General features: G+C 35.8%; 1 protein-coding gene across 8 annotated transcripts in view; it reads left to right on the forward strand.

Annotated features, from left to right (window-relative positions):
• FAT1 (FAT atypical cadherin 1) overlaps positions 1 to 18,837 on the forward strand; it is a 107,340-nt gene that overhangs the window by 81,962 nt on the left and 6,541 nt on the right. For 7 of the 8 annotated variants that reach the window (XM_050337885.1, XM_050337887.1, XM_050337889.1 and 4 more), the window contains 15 exons: positions 317 to 470; positions 1,928 to 2,161; positions 3,416 to 3,805; positions 5,021 to 5,235; positions 5,637 to 5,774; positions 6,077 to 6,220; positions 8,568 to 8,765; positions 12,706 to 13,507; positions 14,442 to 14,573; positions 14,674 to 14,837; positions 15,417 to 15,879; positions 16,186 to 16,339; positions 16,557 to 16,667; positions 16,859 to 17,490; positions 17,746 to 17,883. In XM_050337885.1, the coding sequence (XP_050193842.1) occupies positions 317 to 470; positions 1,928 to 2,161; positions 3,416 to 3,805; positions 5,021 to 5,235; positions 5,637 to 5,774; positions 6,077 to 6,220; positions 8,568 to 8,765; positions 12,706 to 13,507; positions 14,442 to 14,573; positions 14,674 to 14,837; positions 15,417 to 15,879; positions 16,186 to 16,339; positions 16,557 to 16,667; positions 16,859 to 17,490; positions 17,746 to 17,883 (4,069 nt within the window). Of the gene's footprint in view, positions 1 to 316; positions 471 to 1,927; positions 2,162 to 3,415; positions 3,806 to 5,020; positions 5,236 to 5,636; positions 5,775 to 6,076; positions 6,221 to 8,567; positions 8,766 to 12,705; positions 13,508 to 14,441; positions 14,574 to 14,673; positions 14,838 to 15,416; positions 15,880 to 16,185; positions 16,340 to 16,556; positions 16,668 to 16,858; positions 17,491 to 17,745; positions 17,884 to 18,366; positions 18,421 to 18,837 lie in introns of all 8 variants that reach the window. The other variant, XR_007631774.1, reaches the window with a different exon arrangement.

Consider the following 18,837-nt stretch of genomic DNA (forward strand, 5'->3'; position numbering starts at 1 on the left):
TTGTGGAATGCATTTAATTATTATTTAATAATTTACAAGTGTTTAGAGTTCTTAGCAATGCAGTGATGTTCAAGAGTCCCTATAGATGCAGTATTAAATACTTTTCTAAATAATCTTTTCTAAAAATGGGAAGTAATTAATTAGAAAATCATAAGTTCTTTTAATTTTCAGCTGTTTCATCCTCTGGTTCACTTCATACGTTGCCAAACATTCAAACAGAATATTATTCCCTCTGTCATTCCTTTTTCCCCTCACCTTTCCAAGCTCTGCTTACTTCACATGTTTAATCTTTCAATGTAACTTTAAAATCTTGCAGACTTTATACACTGATTCCGTTCCTGAGGATGCCCTTCCTGGCAAACTGATAATGCAGGTATCTGCTACAGATGCAGATATTCGTTCCAATGCAGAAATTACTTACACGCTGCATGGCACAGGAGCAGAAAAATTCAGACTCACTCCAGACACAGGTAAAAATACTTTATACACTGTACAAGATGCCAGTCATCACCTCATTTTATAAATTTTACAGTAAGACATACATAAATGTTAGTACTTAAACTTTCTTCTAAGGGTTGCTTTATTGTACAACTGTTTTAAAATGTGGGTTTCTACTACACAAATACTAATAACATATTGAATAAAAGCCAGGCAAAAGGCAAGTATTTTAATAGATGAGGAACTAAAGAGTAAACAGGGTAATTACCTTGAAGCCAGAAACTTCCGTACTGAAGTGACTGAGTAAAAGTAGGCTATAAAATTTGTTCTTTTTATATTCATTGTAGTAGTAGTAGCAATAATGGTTTATTGCTGAAAATATCTTTGCCATTACTTGTTTTGGTATATTAAATGGGATGAGATATACTAAATTTGAGGAGCAACAAATTGTCTTTCCATAGTAAACACCAAAAGCACCTCCAGTTTTATTGGAAGCATTATATAAACAAAATTAACTTTTAACTTGCATGATTTTGGTTTTCATGGCATTTGTGTGTTCTGGATTATCGTCTTGGTCACAGCTAATGCCAAAATCCTGTACTGTGCAGGCTGCAGGAGACAAGCAGTAGGAAGGGAGTAGTAAACAACATAGAGAAAAATGAAATAAGTTAAATACAAAGATGTAGTGGAAATACAGAGATTAGAATACGTCAGTGACAAAATAAATAAGAAGGACCTTACTTTGTGGGTCTGGTATTTTTTTTTACTTTAAGTGTCACCTGTGTGATGTGCTAGTATATTGTTACATAAGTTCAGAATTGATAGGGCTAGAATACTCTTGAACAGTATTTTGTCAGTATTTTGTAATACTTTTTTGAATTGGTTAAAAGGAGGCAATGACTACACATAGTACTATTCTTTTTTTCTGTCACTTTGGAAAGAAAGTATGTGTTAAGATTTCTGCATGTTTGTCTGTAGTAGCAGGTTATATCTGATAGTGTGAATAGCGTGAATAGCTCTGTTTATTCAGTGAATGTTAGAGGAGGAAACATCAATAGCTGTGGAAGGACTACAACTAAATAACCCAGAAAAACCAGGCATGGATTTAACATTGCATGTTCATAAAGACAGAGTTCTAATATTTTCATTGTCTTTGCATATGGATTTGTGCATGCATACACGTTCTTTCTCTTTTTGCACCATCAGATAGTTTTACTTTAACTAATTTCTGTTCCAAGAGCAGCACTGGGGATAAAGAAAAAAGAGGATTTTAGTGTTAAATCTTTTTAAGTTGAAAAGGCAGGTCACTTGCATGCTTTGGCCAAAGTGGAGCTTATTAGTGCAGTACAGCTATTGACTTAGACACTGATGAAATTACTGCAAAGAAGAAAATTGTTGTTTGGTTTTTCTGATTTTAGAGGAAAACATGTTTAGGGATACTTGAAGTCTTGCAACTTACTTCAGCTTACATATGTTTTTCTGTTTGTAGGTGAACTGAAAACATTAATGGCACTTGATCGTGAGCAGCAAGCAGTTTATCATCTTCTAGTGAAAGCCACAGATGGAGGAGGAAGATTCTGCCAAGCTAATATTATTCTGACTCTGGAAGATGTGAATGATAATGCCCCAGAGTTTACAACTGATACTTACTCCATTACAGTATTTGAAAACACAGAGCCTAAAACCCTTTTGACAAGAGTGCAGGCAACAGATGCAGATGCAGGTGTGCATTCTTTGACCGATACTTTTTGTCGTGGTCTCAAAGTTATAGTAATGTTTATTTAGTCTTATCCTGAGAGGTGTCAAGTGTTTCAGTAGAACCGACAGATGTTCAATACCACTCAGGATTAGACTCCTGAAAGATATATTTAGGTCTGCTAAATCATGTAACACCTGACTTCCATGTGTGAGTAGCTTGGAAGACATCTCTTTTGTGTGTCTGCAAAAAAGAAGAGAGGGGAGAGAGACAAAATATAGGATATTTTTAGTGTGGTAAGGTATTAAATATTATAATGGGTTAGGTTCATCCTTTTTCTCCTAATGTAAGTAAAAAGACTATCAAGCTCATCTGTTCATGTGAACATGCATTCATAGATTTTTCGAATGTTTGCTTCTGAGACTAGCCATCATACCATAAAACTGGTCACTTATAGCTTTCTGTATATGACACTGTGTTAAGATTTTTGCTGTCTCTTTATCTTCATTGTTCAGTTACAAGTATTTAAGTGAACATGAATTGAAAATGACATTAGAAAGAGTTTGTTCGTAGCCTTTGTTGTAAGGAATACAACAGCATAAAATATTTTTAAAAGTGTATGACTTCCATGTATCAGTTTATTAATCCAGAGATATTAATGAATAGTTGCCTTAGTCCTGTGAAACAACCAAACTGATTTGAGCTTTGATAAAGTTATGTTGCTCATTTGGAAGGTAGCAGACAGATGTTTGCACACTTCACAAGTCATTGAGGCTTTCAGGAAGACTGAAATACTTTGTCCTCAAACCTATAATTTGCTTGTTTGTCTTTTTTATATAGAAAGGTTGCCAGAAATTATGTTCGTGGTAATTTGGGGGCATGGTTCTTAGATAAATTTACTGGTATTGAGCCTAGTTGTTTGATGCAACCTAACTCTTCCATACCCTCCTCTGTTATTTCAAACCTGCTAAGCAGATGCTGTTGTTCTAAACTTATAATTATATTTATATTAGTAATTGTTTCATATTAGCTAGTACTGTGACTGAAGCAGAACCACGCTTCATGTTTTCTCTGTGACAGAAAATCAGTGCAATGAAGTCTTAGCTAATTTTCTTTTTGGAAATTATTCTACCCTTCACAAGAACCTTTAACTCCTGCTAAAATTTACTTTTAACACAAATGATAATATTTAGCACGCATGTTTTATTTATATAGGTATAAGAACAATTATTAATTATTTTAACAGCTACTTTGTACTTGAAAATTATTTTCAAAATGCAGGCATGAACCGTAAAATCCTTTATTCACTGGTGAATTCTGCGGAGGGGCAGTTCTCTATTGATGAATTCTCTGGAATCATTCATTTGGAGAAGCCTTTGGATCGGGAATTACAAGCTGTGTACACACTAACTTTAAAGGCTACAGATGAAGGTTTACCTAGAAGACTATCTTCAACAAGTAGTCTTATAGTTTCTGTTTTGGATATAAATGATAATCCACCTGTATTTGAGCATAGGGAATATAGTGCAAGTGTGTCAGAGGACATTTTGGTTGGAACTGAAGTTCTCCAGATCTACGCTGCAAGCAGAGACATTGAAGCCAATGCCGAAATCACATACTCGATAGTCAGTGGGAATGAACATGGAAAATTCAGCATCGATTCAACGACAGGTAACAGATTACAACTGTGAATATACTTTAGGCTAATCAAGCACAATACTATACTGTGTTCTGCATTAGTTCAACCAAATAGGTTATGTATAATTTGTGTGCATCATCCTGGCTGTAAAGTGGCTGCTACGGTCTTTTCACCCATTTTACCAGCATGCTTACTAGAGGAGTATCAAAGACTGCAGAATAGGAACTTTAGTTGTTGCTGCTCGGATAAGATTCATTTAACTATCAAGAGTAAGGGTTTCCTAACTGGAATACCCCCCACCCTGGGGGCAGTGGGGGTGGAAAGACATAGATCTGTAGTGATAGAAGAATAATAGTCAATAATAAACAAAATAGTCAATAATAAACAAAAGAAAATATAATCATATAACCAGAATGAACAGCCAGACTTGGTAAAAGAAAGATCAGAAATTAAATTGATTGGGAAAACTAGTCATTGGTCCACAAAGACAGTAATCCTAAAGGAGTTTGATACAGCATTAAAGAGGTTGGAGTATTCTGTTCAACCATATACCCAGCGTGACAGTGGAGATTTTAGGCTTGAATGATAGTTAGATTTAATCTCAGACACTATTTAAGTTCCGTAGAGAATTTTTCCTTATTAATGATAATTCTTTGTTAAAAATCAATATACACCTTGATTCTAGTTTTGTTTTCATATACAGTTCTTTTACTACAGGTAATTTCTGGTAAAGTTTGTTGGGTTGGTTTGTTTCTTTCTTTTTAATAAGATTTCTACCCAGAAGTTCATAGTAATTAATTGTATTACTGTAATTGAAATTATAATTCTTCCAGCTGCTTTTTTTCAATGTGCATGCTGGTACTGTAGTATAGAACTACTTTGCCAGATAAACTTCATATATTTGAAAGTAGGAAAAAAGTTCCAAAAAAACTCTTCCAGCTGCAAATCAATATGTATATTAGAGACTGCACTATCTTAACTAGTCAGTTGAAAACTCACATTCCAAAATGTAAGCCAGGTGTTTTTAAAGTGTGAGTCTTTTGTGGTGATGGCAGGAACTTCTTATCTTTACTTCTTCACACAAGTAAAGTGTGATCATTTGACTGTGTAGCTCCAGCTTCACAGTGACAAATCCAAGCCCTGAAAAAACTGAGTATTTGTCAGGCCAAGATAAAAAGTTGCAATACATAATACTAAAGCAACAGCAGAGTTTGTGTGAGGTTTTTTTTTTTCTTCTTCTTCCCTAGGAGCTATTTTTGTCATTGAGAGCTTGGATTATGAAAGTTCTCATGAGTACTACTTGACAGTGGAAGCTACAGATGGAGGCACGCCTTCATTAAGTGATGTTGTAACAGTGAATATTAATGTCACGGATATCAATGACAACACTCCAGTGTTTAGCCAAGACACTTACACTGCAGTAATCAGTGAAGACGCTGTGCTTGAACAATCAGTTACTACAGTATGTATTGTTTTTTTGAAAAACACTCTGTCATGATGATCATGCTTTCCATCTTGAAGGAATCAGTATTGATTTGAAGGTGAACATAAATGAATAGATGTTTGCCACTGAGTGAATTGAAAATTTACTTTGAAAAAGTTTCAGAACCAGGGACTTCAGATGGTGTGGGAAAAAATAGATGATGTTTTGTGGTATATTTATGTTCTCCTCATGAGAATATGATGTCATTTTCAGAAGAAATTCAGGAAATTAAGTGATGTTGGAATGTTCTATTTGGATGACATTTCTCTTAAAACTGTGAAATATGTTAGACCAAGGCAGCTCATCTTCAGGATGAGTTCATCTGAAAGGTACTAGAGTCTATTTCAACCTCTTTTAAAGGAAACTGTAATGTCCCTTAGGTTATGGCAGATGATGCTGATGGACCTTCTAACAACCGCATTCACTACACAATTATAGATGGCAATCAAGGAAATCCTTTTACAATTGACCCTACCAGGGGTGAAATAAAAGTGACTAAGCTTCTAGACAGAGAAAAGGTAAGTTGTTCATGCTTTTTGAGCTGTTGAGATTAATTTAACAATACATAATTAAATTTTTTTTCTATTTGTAAATTACCATTTCATGTTCCAAAATTATTATAGTTCTCATAAAGTGAAAACATCTATTTATATCAGTATTTTTGGGAAGCAAAGGGGAAGAGAAAGGATTAAATATATGAAGGTAAGCTTTAGCAGGGGGTTATGCTAATAAACAAAAAATTAAATCAATAAAACAAAAACTGCGTTTGTTATGTTTTGCTCTTTAGTGAATTTTGGAAATTTTTTTAATTGTTTTTTAGATATCAGGATATACCTTGACAGTTCAAGCTTCAGATAATGGAAGTCCACCTAGACTTAATACAACAACAGTTAATATTGATGTTTCTGATGTAAACGATAATCCTCCAGTATTCTCAAAAGGAAACTACAGTGTTATCATCCAGGTAAATACAGATAATGAAGTAATCAAATCAATAATATTATTGGACTGGTGTGACTTGAAAAATGTTGCAAGATACAATAAATCTAATGCTTCAATTCTGGTTTTTTGTATTTTTAATTATTTAAGGTCACCAGTGAGGCTGCTTAGCAAATAAGTGTTGAGGGTTACAAAGTTCCTATTGTGCAGATTATTTGGAAACTTGCATTGCAAATTCACAGAATCACAGAATGGGTCAGGTTGGAAAAGACCTCAGCGGGTCATGTGGTCCAACCTGCCTGCTCAATCAGGTTTATCCTAGAGCACACTGCAGAGAATTGCATCCAGATGCTCTTGAACGTCCCCAGTGAGGAGACTACACCCTCTCTGGGTTCTTTGTCGTGTTCCTCGTGTGTGTACATTGCATTTATGTTTATAACATTCTTAGCGTCATACAGGGATGTTAAAATACATAATAATTTTGCTATTTCTTTTTAATCTTAAGAGTTACTGCTTACAGAAAGATCTTTTAGGTACCTATTACTGTGAAGCTAGTGTTGTGCACCATGGCACGTAGGTTAAAACTTAATTTCTGTTGATCTCCTCTGGGATCAGAAGCAGTTAGAACAGGAGTAGTATTGCATAATGCTGCATACCAATCCTTTGACTTATTTTGCATCTTAGGAGGGTAGCAGTGAGCCAGATTCTAAAGTGTCTGGCATGTACTTGTCTGATTCAAAAAACTCTACTAAAGCAAAGACAGCAGGGGCAGCGTCTGTACTTCTTGTCTTCCTGAATTCAATAGAGAATAAATGAAAGGCAACAAAGGAATTGTAATAAGACCTTTATCTAGCACAATCCCATGGGTCATTTAGCTTTTGCTGGTGCCTGGTCTAGTACGATAGATCAGTGAGGATCAGGCAATGTTATCTGGTGCACTGTGTCATCCTAACATACCAGTTCTGTTTGGGATGGTGTATGTGATCTGTAAAGGTAGCTTTCTGAAATAAGACAAAGTGATTAATCTCTACCCAATATACATAGAGTATGCAAGTAAGATGTCCTGGGTCTTGCTTTGAGAAACAAACTAACAACAACAATAAAAAACCAAACAACCAAACAACAACCCCAAAAAAACCAAAACAAAAAAAACCCTGCCCAAAACCAATGTAAACCCCCAAAGATTTGTATGTTTATGTGCTATCAAAGGTATTTTCTTTTCCCCAGTTAGTCTTTCTTGAAATGAATGTTAATTAACGTATCTCCTAAAACTGCAGATTATGTAGCAAGTGTTGGTAATATTTCCCTTACTCAATTAAAAAGGATGACCTCTTGTTTTATAGTTCAGTCATATGAGCCTGTCCCAGTATGAAGGTAGCACAGAAGAAGCTGAAGGAGTTGCCCAGGAATGCTGGTGTGCATTTTTCCTCGTGTATTGGAGATAGACATATTTGGACGTAGTCAGAAATGTGCTTAGCTATTATGGAAATCAAATTACTTTAGATGTCCAAATGTAAATATTTGTATTTTAAAATGGTGGTCCTTGTCTGTTTTGCTGAAAGGGAAACAAGCTTCAGCTGCAATGTCTGATAACTAAATTGACTTATTCTTTCAGGAATAAAGAGTATGCTTGTTATTGCAAGTTTTGTGAAAGGATAGTGTTTTGTTATTGTTGTACTTCAAAATAACGTTTCTACTTTTTTTGCTTTTAAAATATGTATTATATTTAAAAATCTAGTCAATACTGTATAGCATGAGTATTCTGGAAGAGGTGTTAGATAAGGTTGTATGTGTGTGTAAGATACATGATAAGCCAAAGCATTCAAAGTGCCTGTGAAACCTCAGGCATCCACATGATGCAAACTTGAAGGGGTTTTATGATGCAAATTTTAAAGACAGGATTTCATATTTTGGTTGAACTGTGGCTGTAGCAGCCACAACTGTAGTCAGAACACTAATTAGAGGCACAAGGGGTCAGATGGAGGAGTGTGTTTTTTTAATCCTCCCAACAAAACCATTGAATTATTCTTAACAGATGTTTTAGCTGAATTTGAAATCTTTGATGACTTGATAATTAGGCTACAGTAATAATTATTTAGACCAGAAGTGGAAAATGTAAAGTGTCAAGGCTGACCTACCTTTAAAAATATAATACAAAGTTTAAAAATGTACTGCCTTTCTCCTTTTACTGTTCTTTATTTTTATTCTCAGAGGGTAGTAGTTTTTCTTAAACCATGTGGTTATTCTGATTTCTCTTAATACCAATTAACTGGTTTGACAATAATTTGGGGTTTTTTTCTGTTGTGAAAAAGAAATCAGTGGCAGACTATATCCTCAATTTAACAAAAGCAATGTGTATTATGTATTTATAGGAAAATAAGCCTATTGGATTTAGTGTGCTGCAACTAGTGGTAACAGACAAGGATTCTTCTCACAACGGCCCTCCCTTTCTCTTTACCATCCTGAGTGGAAATGAAGAGAACACTTTTCAGATTAACCAGCAGGGAGTTCTGACCACAAGTGCTACACTGAATCGCAAAGTGAGGGATCACTATTTACTTCATGTTAAGGTAGGATCCACCTCCTCTAGCTGTTTTGCGTTGTAAGTATTTAGTAAACTTTTCCCACTCATTCCCAGTCCACCACTTGACTTTCTGTTACAAGATCCTGACATGCCAAGTAGTCATTTGAGGCATGTCCCTTGAAGTAACATCTTCAGAGACAGAGTTTGTTGGTTTAAATGGAAATCTACACAGGTGTAATGGGAAGTTTAATTAAACTAACAGTAGGAGTAAGTTGTAAGTAAAATGTTTACTGGGTAAGTGGCCTTGATAAGCCCTCTGCCTTCCAGGATTCGGATGCTGGAAAAGCCAGCAGGGAACAGATCCCTACTACTGACTGCAGAATTCCTCTTGTCCCTATCACTTTGACCCTGGAAACTGTGTGCTGGACTACATTCATATGATAGAAACATGGATATTGAAAGTTGCACAGTATAACAGCACTGAAGAATTTTTCTGTAGTGCCACATTCTTTTTCCAACAGCAATTGAAAACACGGTTTTTTAAGTTTGGAAAAGTAGATCAGGTCACCTTTGTCATAGCGTTGAAACTTGCAGCGCAGTACTTTTAGATCTCAGGATCTTGCAGTGGAAAACACAGCATAAACCCCAAAAAATTACCTGAAATGCTATAATATGTACTACATTTGCCACTGTTGTGCAAAAAGACCAGACCATGTACAAGGTTACATTAAACTGGCGAAGTTCTCTCAAATACTTTTGTAACCTAGTGTAAGAAAAGTTCAAACCAATTTTTTAATCTTTTAAATTCAGTTATAAGTTAAGCAACTGCAAACAGAGGACTTAAAATTGCTAGGCTAAAAATAGCTAGTCTTAATTCTTAAACTTCTTTTCCAGATTCATATTTTAATAAAAATCCTTACCTGTATTTTTACATGAGGAATTTCTTTCAATCTCCAAGTTATTCCTATACGTACTATTGCAGATAATTTCTGAGTAAACATGCACTTGCAGAGTTTTAAAGCAACAGTGTATACTGAGTTCTGTCCACATTGGGATAACTTTGACATATTTATACATAGTCTGTTATCTTTGGGGAAAGAAGAAAAAATTCCCACAGATATTGTAATTGCTGTTTGAGTCACTAAAATATGTTACCTGGAGCCATCAGTATAAGAACTGATGTAGTTTCATTTAAAGTTTAAGAGTTGAGATGAAAAAGGGGACAGGTGTATCATTCCTCTGTTAGCCATTTGCATGTGGAATTAGTGTAGACCAAGATTCATATGTTTTATTTTAAATCTTCTCCAAGAAGTTACTAATTTCTATTTATTTTGCCTCTAAAACATATTCTTATAAATGCACTCACAGGGAATTACGTCTGTTCTATGTAGACTGTTTCACTGACTTTGTCACATTTCATGATTTAGCTGCACCTTTGGCCCTTCCTAATGTTCCTGGCTTTTCTTAAATGTGAGATGCCTATTTAACATCTTCCCCTGGGTGGAATCATGCAATTCTTTCATCTCTAAGCTACTTCCTGGACTCTAGGCTGCTTGCAAACAGCCTGTCAGTACTTCAGCTCTCTTGTCTTTAGCAGAGCACTTTTCAAAGTACCTTTTTTCTAGGGAATGAATAAGGGCTATTTTAATGGCATCCAGTAGCTAAAAAAGTGTCTTAAAACAAATGTACTCATTTAGAACACAGAGTTCTCAGAGACTATAAATCATTAGAGCAGACTGTACTAATGTGCATTTTTTTATGTGCTGTACTGTTCAATCTCAGTATTTTGGACCTATCTAATCTGTTGGTTTACAAGTTTTCCCACTGGATTTTGGAAATATTTCACCATCTTTTAATTGCCATTTGTCATTTCACACTATGCTACCTTTTTTTTCAATGAACACTACTATTATTTGCTATTATCTTATGAAACATGAGTATGAAGGTATCTAAGACTAAAACTAGCATTTCCATATCACAAGACTTCAGTTCCAATGATACACACAAAACCAGAGTCATGGCTTCTGTGGGAAATTATTCTTCCCTGTTCATTTAAAACAAAGATATTTCAAAGGTAGTAGGAAGCATTTTCTCAAGTTTGCACTCTGTTTAATTTCTGCACTTTCATCTTGCAGATCACAAGTTAATGACTGTATATGATCTCTTGATACCCTTTTTTCATTTTTTAGCTGACCTTCACTGCTTTCACCTTAGTTGCTTTCTGAATGGATTGTTGAGGCAGTGATGGTCTTAAGTTAAAGGCATGTAATTAATTAGAAAAAACTCCAAGCAAATGAAAAAAAAAACAAAAACCAAACACACAAACAACTCTCCCCATATGCACTCTACACACCCAGTACCTCCAGAAGACGTTACTTAATATGAGCATTACTTTTACTTTTGTGGTTTTAATACAAATAAGGCTGCTGGTTTTTTCCCCAACGGTCACCTTACATGTGAATGCCACTCACATTTGCTTGCCCTCTCTCTAAAGGAAATAGATTATCCATTAACAAATGTCTCGCAGCACTAGTGTGCGAAATCTTCAGCTATGAGTCATACAGTCCTTTGTGCCACACTCTGAAGTCTTTAGTTTAAAACCAAAACAGATTTTTAAATATCAGCACCATTGAAAAATCATTTCTCCTGGGGTTCTTCTTTCCTACTTGCTGACCATTTGTTATAATTTTGCTTGTCTGTTTGTTTTGAGCCTTTTCTTGTTTCCCTTGGGCATTTCTCTTGTAGCTAAACTGCCTGCCTTGTCTTGTTTCCAGGCAGAAATCTAGGCAGAACAAAACTTTGCCAGTTTGAGTGCTCTCTCTCTGCCTCTCTCCCTTTCTTTCTCTCAGTATTTATGTTTGAGTAACTAAGAGAGCAAGTTTCTAGCCATGCTTTTCTTTTGGAGTTAACAGATGAAGATGTGTAGTTTTGTGAGACATGCATTACCTTTTAGAAGTGCCATGATGATGTGCACATCCACAGATAATCTTGTGCCTGGAGTTACTCCTTTTTTGCTTAAATCTGTATGAAAAATCAAAAGCAGCTTCTCTGTATAGATCTTCAAAGTGAACCTCTAGTCTCCATAAAATTATTGCAAAATCTTTTGAACAATGCAGAATATATTCTACCTTCTGAGCCCTGTGTATCCCTACTGTACCTTCACATCTCTCCAGTTCTTCTTTACCTATTTCTTCTGTGTCACTTTCAGTAACTGGGAAAGAGCTCTGGGAAAAAAGGTAGATGGGAAACAAGAACTGAGAAACAGAAAGCAAGTGAACCCAAAGGAATCATTCCTCTTTTCTCACTTTTCTACTCTTTTTTTGTCTCATCTTCATACAACAGCAGTGTATATTTTTGTCCAGAAGGGGTGGAGAACAGGGTGTTCAAAAAGGCTTTAAAATTGAATTAGGCTGATTCTGTTAAAGAAAATTACTTTAATTGTCTGAAGCAAATAGCACTACAGGTGGGGTTTTTTCCCTCTCCATGATCAAAAATCATGAGAGACAACATAATTAGTTGTAACTTTCTGCATGTATTATTTTCCTTTTGAAGTACTCTTTGGCATACCACATTTAGTTTGCCTTCCAGACCACCTCCTAACTGTGATGAAGCATGCTGCACATTTCTGGTGCATGACTCATTTCAAGTTTGTAATGTGTTTCCATGCTTGATATAAAAAAGCTTCAAGCACCATCTGCTGTCTGAAATCAGCTACTGTACATTTCTTCTGTACATTTCCTCTGTATTTGCTACCAGTGTTAGTAGCTTCCTGGTGTTTTCAGGTAATAAGAGCACTGTAGCCTTTTAATCTTCGGAGAAGTGAAAACAATGTTTGTCTGTGCCTGTTTATATAAAGCTTTTTAAATTTTCAGTATTAACTTTTTTTTTTTGATAGAAAAATACGACTCTACTATATACAGTACAAATATCTACAGTGGAATTTGAGATAAAGCAAAAATGTAAATCTGTCCTCATTTTTCTTTTAGGTGTCAGATAATGGAAAACCACCATTGTCATCTTTGACTTACATTGATATTAGAGTTATTGAGGAAAGCATTTATTCTCCAGCAATTCTACCTCTAGAAATCTTTATCACAGCCTTTGGGGAAGAGTATTCAGGTGGTGTCATTGGAAAAATTCATGCAACAGACCAAGATGTTTACGATACTTTGACATACAGTCTGGACCCCAAAATGGAATCCTTGTTCTCCGTTTCCAGTACTGGTGGCAAACTAATAGCACATAAAAGGTTAGATGTAGGACAGTACCTCCTAAATGTCACTGTTACAGATGGAAAATTTACAACTGCAGCTGATATTACTGTACACATCAGACAAATCACACAAGATTTACTAAATCACAGCATTGCAATACGCTTTGCAAACCTATCCCCTGAAGAATTTATTGGTGATTACTGGCGCAATTTCCAGAGAGCGTTAAGAAACATCTTGGGCGTGAGGAGAAATGACATCCAGATCGTTAGTTTGCAGCCTTCTGATCCTCCTTCAAATCTTGATGTCCTCCTGAATATTGAAAAGTCTGGTAGCTCTCACCACCCAATGAGAATTTTGCTCCACAAGATAAACTCTTCTGTGCCTGACCTAGAGGAGATTTTAGGTGTCCGGATAATTGACGTGTTTCATAAGCTCTGCGCAGGCCTAGATTGTCCTTTGAAATTTTGTGAAGAAAAAGTAACAGTGGATGAGAACGTCATGTCAACGCACAGCACAGCCAGGTTGAGTTTTGTCACTCCCCGACATCACAGAACAGCAGTTTGTCTTTGTAAAGGTAAGAAAAGCAGTAAGGAAAACCATATCCTTGAAAAGATTGTTCTGGTTTTAAAAAGCTATCATCTACGGGTGGAAATTTATATTACAGGACAAGATTAAAAATGTTCTGTAATCCTTGCTACAACATTTGCCTAATTTTTTTCAGAGTAAAGAGTAATTCTTCTCATTACCTCATTTAAAGAGTTTACATAATATAAGCTTATGGGAGTGGATTTTTATTTCTTTATAGCTACACCTTTGTTTTCCATTTTATGAAAGAAGTTAATTTTTTTGTTGTTCCCTTATTCTATATTGATGACTATTTTCAGTCTTGTGTGCACAAAGGTAAGATCTTGAAAAGTTCCCTGAATACTTCCTTATTTCTACTTAGAGAAGTGGCCCACAAAGCCAAACTTGGCTGGGAATGACAGGGTGATGTGGGAAATATTCATTAAAATACATATAAGCATACAGATTTATAGCAGAAGATTAATTTATCTTTAGCTCAGATGAAAACAACATTGCTTTTTAAAATCAAGACTTAACGTTGCTGGGTGAACTTGCACATATGAAGTAAATATTTAAAGCCCATTCCTTTTCTGTCTCAAATACAGACATGCTTTTCTCCTGCTCCCTCCAACTCACTCTGTCCATGTTTAATATCTACATATTGGGTTTTATGGTGAATGATAGTAATGGTAAACCTTAAACCACAACACCAGTTTCCCAGTTCTACTAATTAAATTGAGTAGTCAAGATAAGGATGAACATCAACCACTCTATATGCAATTTTTCTTATTTGTGCCACTCATGTCCTGTAACTGTTACTTCACTTTCATGTCTGATAGTTAGGAATATTATTTGGGTTACTTTCAGCTACTGTACTTAAGAGTCCCTTTTGAGAAAACAGCATTACCACCAACAGAAAAGAAATAATGGATTTTATTTTACAGAAGGGAAATGCCCCCTGGTGAATAGTGTGTGTGAAGGAAACCCATGCCCTGAAGGTACTGAATGTTTAGGAGATCCAAAGGAAGGAAAATACACCTGTGTTTGCCAAGACAGCAAAGCTAGACAGTGTCCTGGTAAGGAATTAACTCTAAAAAAATTCTGTTGTTTTCCAAATATAAATTTGATTCCCATCCTGTGCTAATAATACATTTTATGCTTTTCTGTATTGCTAAGCACCAGCTGACTCTACTGTGACATTTACTGGGAGCAGCTATGTAAAATACCGTCTCATGGAAACTGAGAACAAAGAGGAAATGAAGCTGACAATGAGACTTAGAACTTACTCTGCTCATGCAGTTGTTATGTATGCTCGAGGAACAGACTACAGTATCTTAGAGGTATGCTAAAATCTCCTAGTGCATATTTCCTCTTTTCTTCTTAACATCTTCTTACCATTTTTTGTGCCAGATGAAAAGATTGAGTCATAACATCTCTGTAGAATTGTTATAATTGGTAATTGCCTTGAAGGTAGGGTATGTTATACATCTAGGTGATAAACTTGTGCAGAATTTTTTTAATGAGTGAAAGGAATTTATTTTCTTTACTGTTTTAAAACAAACAAAAAAACTTCACTAATCACCTTTTTTAAGCAACAACTTTAATTTTTTTTGCTTATAATACTGAACTCCATACAGAATAAGTCATTTAAGGCACAAGATGAAAGGTATTGTAATTTTTTGATTATGATCTGTGACTTCTTTACTAGAGGATAAAAATGTACAAAGTGTAGGTTTTAATTAAAAGAACTATATTGAGTGAATCACAGTCGCTGTGACTGTTTGGAAAACAGTGTTAATAAACTGCCTTTTATGAACACCACCATGTCTTTCCAGCAAACATAAACTTTTATAGGCATCAATATTCTATACTCTTTAAGTATGCAGACCATTTATTGATGTTGTGGCTTTCCTCTGTAGATTCACCATGGAAGACTGCAATATAAATTTGATTGTGGCAGTGGACCTGGGATTGTCTCTGTTCAGAGCATTCAGATAAATGATGGCCAGTGGCATTCAGTATCTCTTGAAGTGGACGGAAACTATGCACGACTTGTTCTGGATAGGGTGCATACTGCATCTGGTACTGCTCCTGGCACACTTAGGACACTAAACCTAGATAATCATGTGTTTTTTGGTGGTCATATTCGTCAGCAAGGTACAAGACATGGTAGAAGTCCTCAGGTTAGTAATGGTTTCAGAGGCTGTATGGACTCTGTTGTACTTAATGGACAAGAGCTACCCCTAAACAGCAAGCCACGAAATCATGCACACATGGAAGAATCTGTAGATGTCACTCCTGGATGCTTACTGACTACCACAGATGGTTGTTCAAGCAGCCCATGTCAGAATGGAGGCATCTGCAACACACTACCAAATGGAGGTAAGCTGTGCTTTAATCTTCAGTGTCACAACCTGAGGTCCTTCCTCTTAACTTCTTACTTTAGAGCTTTCCTTTAGAAAGTCTGAAATAATGGTGACAATTTGAATTTTGTGAGAGAAATGAAAGTTACCCATCAATTATGTTCAAGATAAACCTTACTGTTAGACTTTCCTTAATCTTTCAGTAAAAATATTTCTATTTTTTCCCATCCTCTGTGTCTTTGAACAGGTAGGTGGGCAGGGAGGATTTTATCTCAAATCCAGTAAAGCCATGTACATCTTTCAAAAAGACTGTATTTGATTTCAGGTTACTACTGCAAGTGTTTACCTTTGTTTATGGGAACTCACTGCGATGTAAGTGTCAACCCATGTTCTTCCAACCCCTGCCTTTATGGTGGGACTTGCATCCCGGTCAGTGATGATTTTATCTGCCAGTGCCGAGGACAATACACAGGTCAAAGGTACGTTTGTATGGTTTTTTTGTACCCCTTAGAGAACAGGCTACAAATGTAACACTGTTTCTGCTTCCTACTTAAAGCTGAGACTTTGAAACCCCCTAGAGTTAGTTGAAGTTAATGATGGCCCTTATATTACAGCCTGAATCCCACACTGTCTACTCACTTGCACTAAGGTAATGGTTCATTCCTGAATTTTTGTTTGTTTGTTTTGGCTTTGCAGGTGCCAACTGGGTCCATATTGCAAAGACAATCCTTGTAAGAACAGTGGCAAATGTATTGACAGTTTGGATGGACCTGTTTGTGAGTGTGAAACAGGCTTTCGTGGAGAAAGGTAGGTAGTGTTCCACATATTGAATTTTAATTTTCATTACTTAACAGTTCAAAGTGATTGAAATCTCAGGTGTTGCCTGATAGTGTGCAGTACTCAATATTAAATATATCCAGAACTGTTGAGAACAAGGAGATTACAACAAAGACTACTGATGTAAACCAAACATCATTGTTCTTTTCTGTTTCTGATAGGTGCCTGACTGATATTGATGAATGCATAGAAAACCCATGTCTTAATGGTGCCCTTTGTGAGAATACTTATGGTTCATATCACTGCAACTGTAGCCGTGGATTTGGAGGAAAACACTGCACAGACATTGTTCTTAATAAATACGTTTCAACATCTTGGAACATTAGCTTAGCTGAAGTGATTGGGATTATTGTTTTCATCGCAGGAATCTTCTTGTTAGTTGTGATTTTTGTCGTTTGCCGCAAAGTGGTTAGCAGAAAGAAGAAGCACCAGCCAGAACCTGAAGACAAGCAACTGGGAGCTACAACAGCCTTCTTGCAGAGACCGTATTTTGATGCAAAATTGAATAAGAACATCTATTCTGACATCCCACCGCAGGTTCCTGTTCGTCCCATTTCATACACTCCAAGCATTCCAAGCGACTCCAGGAACAACCTTGACAGGAATTCTTTTGAGGGGTCTGCTATCCCTGAGCACCCAGAGTTTAGTACTTTTAACCCAGATTCTGTACATGGTCACCGAAAAGCTGTAGCTGTTTGCAGTGTAGCACCCAATCTGCCACCTCCACCTCCCTCCAACTCACCTTCAGACAGTGATTCAATACAGAAACCCAGCTGGGATTTTGACTATGATAGTAAGAAATGTTCTTATTTTTCCTTTTCTGTTAAATGCATGTGCTGGTGAAATTTTAATATGAGTGCCAAAAACTGTCTTTGTCTGTTAGGGTACGAAAAACATTATGACTTTACTGGGTTTTGAGTGCGATCAGGCTTCATGCTCTATTAAGTTTTGTAAAAATGTGTAGATTTCAGCGTTAAATTTTATTGACTCTTTAGTCTACAATCTATTAATCTATTAATCATCTCACTTGAAACTTTTTTTCTTTCAGCTAAAGTAGTAGATCTTGACCCCTGCCTTTCTAAAAAGCCTCTGGATGAAAAGAGTTCCCATCCTTATAGTGCAAGAGAAAGCATGTCTGAGGTCCAGTCTCTCAGCTCCTTCCAGTCTGAGTCGTGTGATGACAATGGTACGTAAAATGCAATCATTCTGTACTGCCACTTAAGTTCATCTGTTCTGTCTTTGCATCTATATCTCTTAGTGTCAATAGGACTTACATATATTGAATATATATTAAATAGTAGCTTATTTAATATATATCTGTATTTACTTATGTTAATATCCAGATTTGTTAATTTTTTTGAAGTATTTTACCTATCTTACACCTTGTGTTAAGTATTTTACCTTAAAATTATATATAATCATTCTGTTGTTGGAATATTACAGTGAAAATGCAACCCACGGTGTTTGGAGCCTTGTGTTTAAAAGGTGGTAAAATTTGAGAAACTATTTTAGGTTATCATTAGTTATCACCTTATGCGAGAATACAGTGAATTTAAACAATGGCCTCTGCACAAATATAACTTTCGCTTTGCCGTTCAGCTCTCGGTAAAAAGCTTTCTGGTGTTACAGTTTCATTTGTTTCCTTCTCTTTTTCTTGCTGCGACCTCAGCTCCCATATGGATCAGATCAGTTCTGAGTGAGAGCAGAGTTTAAGGGACTACTTGTAAGTTTGATTACTTTAGTAATGAAGGAAGCTGCACAAAAAAGAATTTTGTTATAATAGAACAGTATATTTGGCTTTCACCATGATTAAAATGAATGAATAAAAACATTTCATACAATAATAAAAGCCAATATAAAAATAAAAATATACTCCGGTCCATCAAAATATAATCAACATACATATTTGTGGGTTTGATTATTATTAATTGGAAGTCTTTTATTTTTCTATTGTGATGACAAATGTTTTTACAGTTAATATGAATGCATCGACGTATTCAGAAACATTTCATGCTGATTGGACAAAGCCACGGCTGTCTTATAACTTAATTCACTAAGCTAAGGTGTTTTGACTCTTTATTCCAATTTCTGCTTTTGTCTCTGTGTGGTAAAAAGAACTTGAAATTCTTTTAGCTTAGGA

The sequence above is a fragment of the Myiozetetes cayanensis genome, unplaced genomic scaffold (assembly GCF_022539395.1).
Source record: "Myiozetetes cayanensis isolate MyiCay16 unplaced genomic scaffold, myiCay2020 scf7, whole genome shotgun sequence".
Classification (NCBI taxonomy): Eukaryota; Metazoa; Chordata; class Aves; order Passeriformes; family Tyrannidae; genus Myiozetetes; species Myiozetetes cayanensis.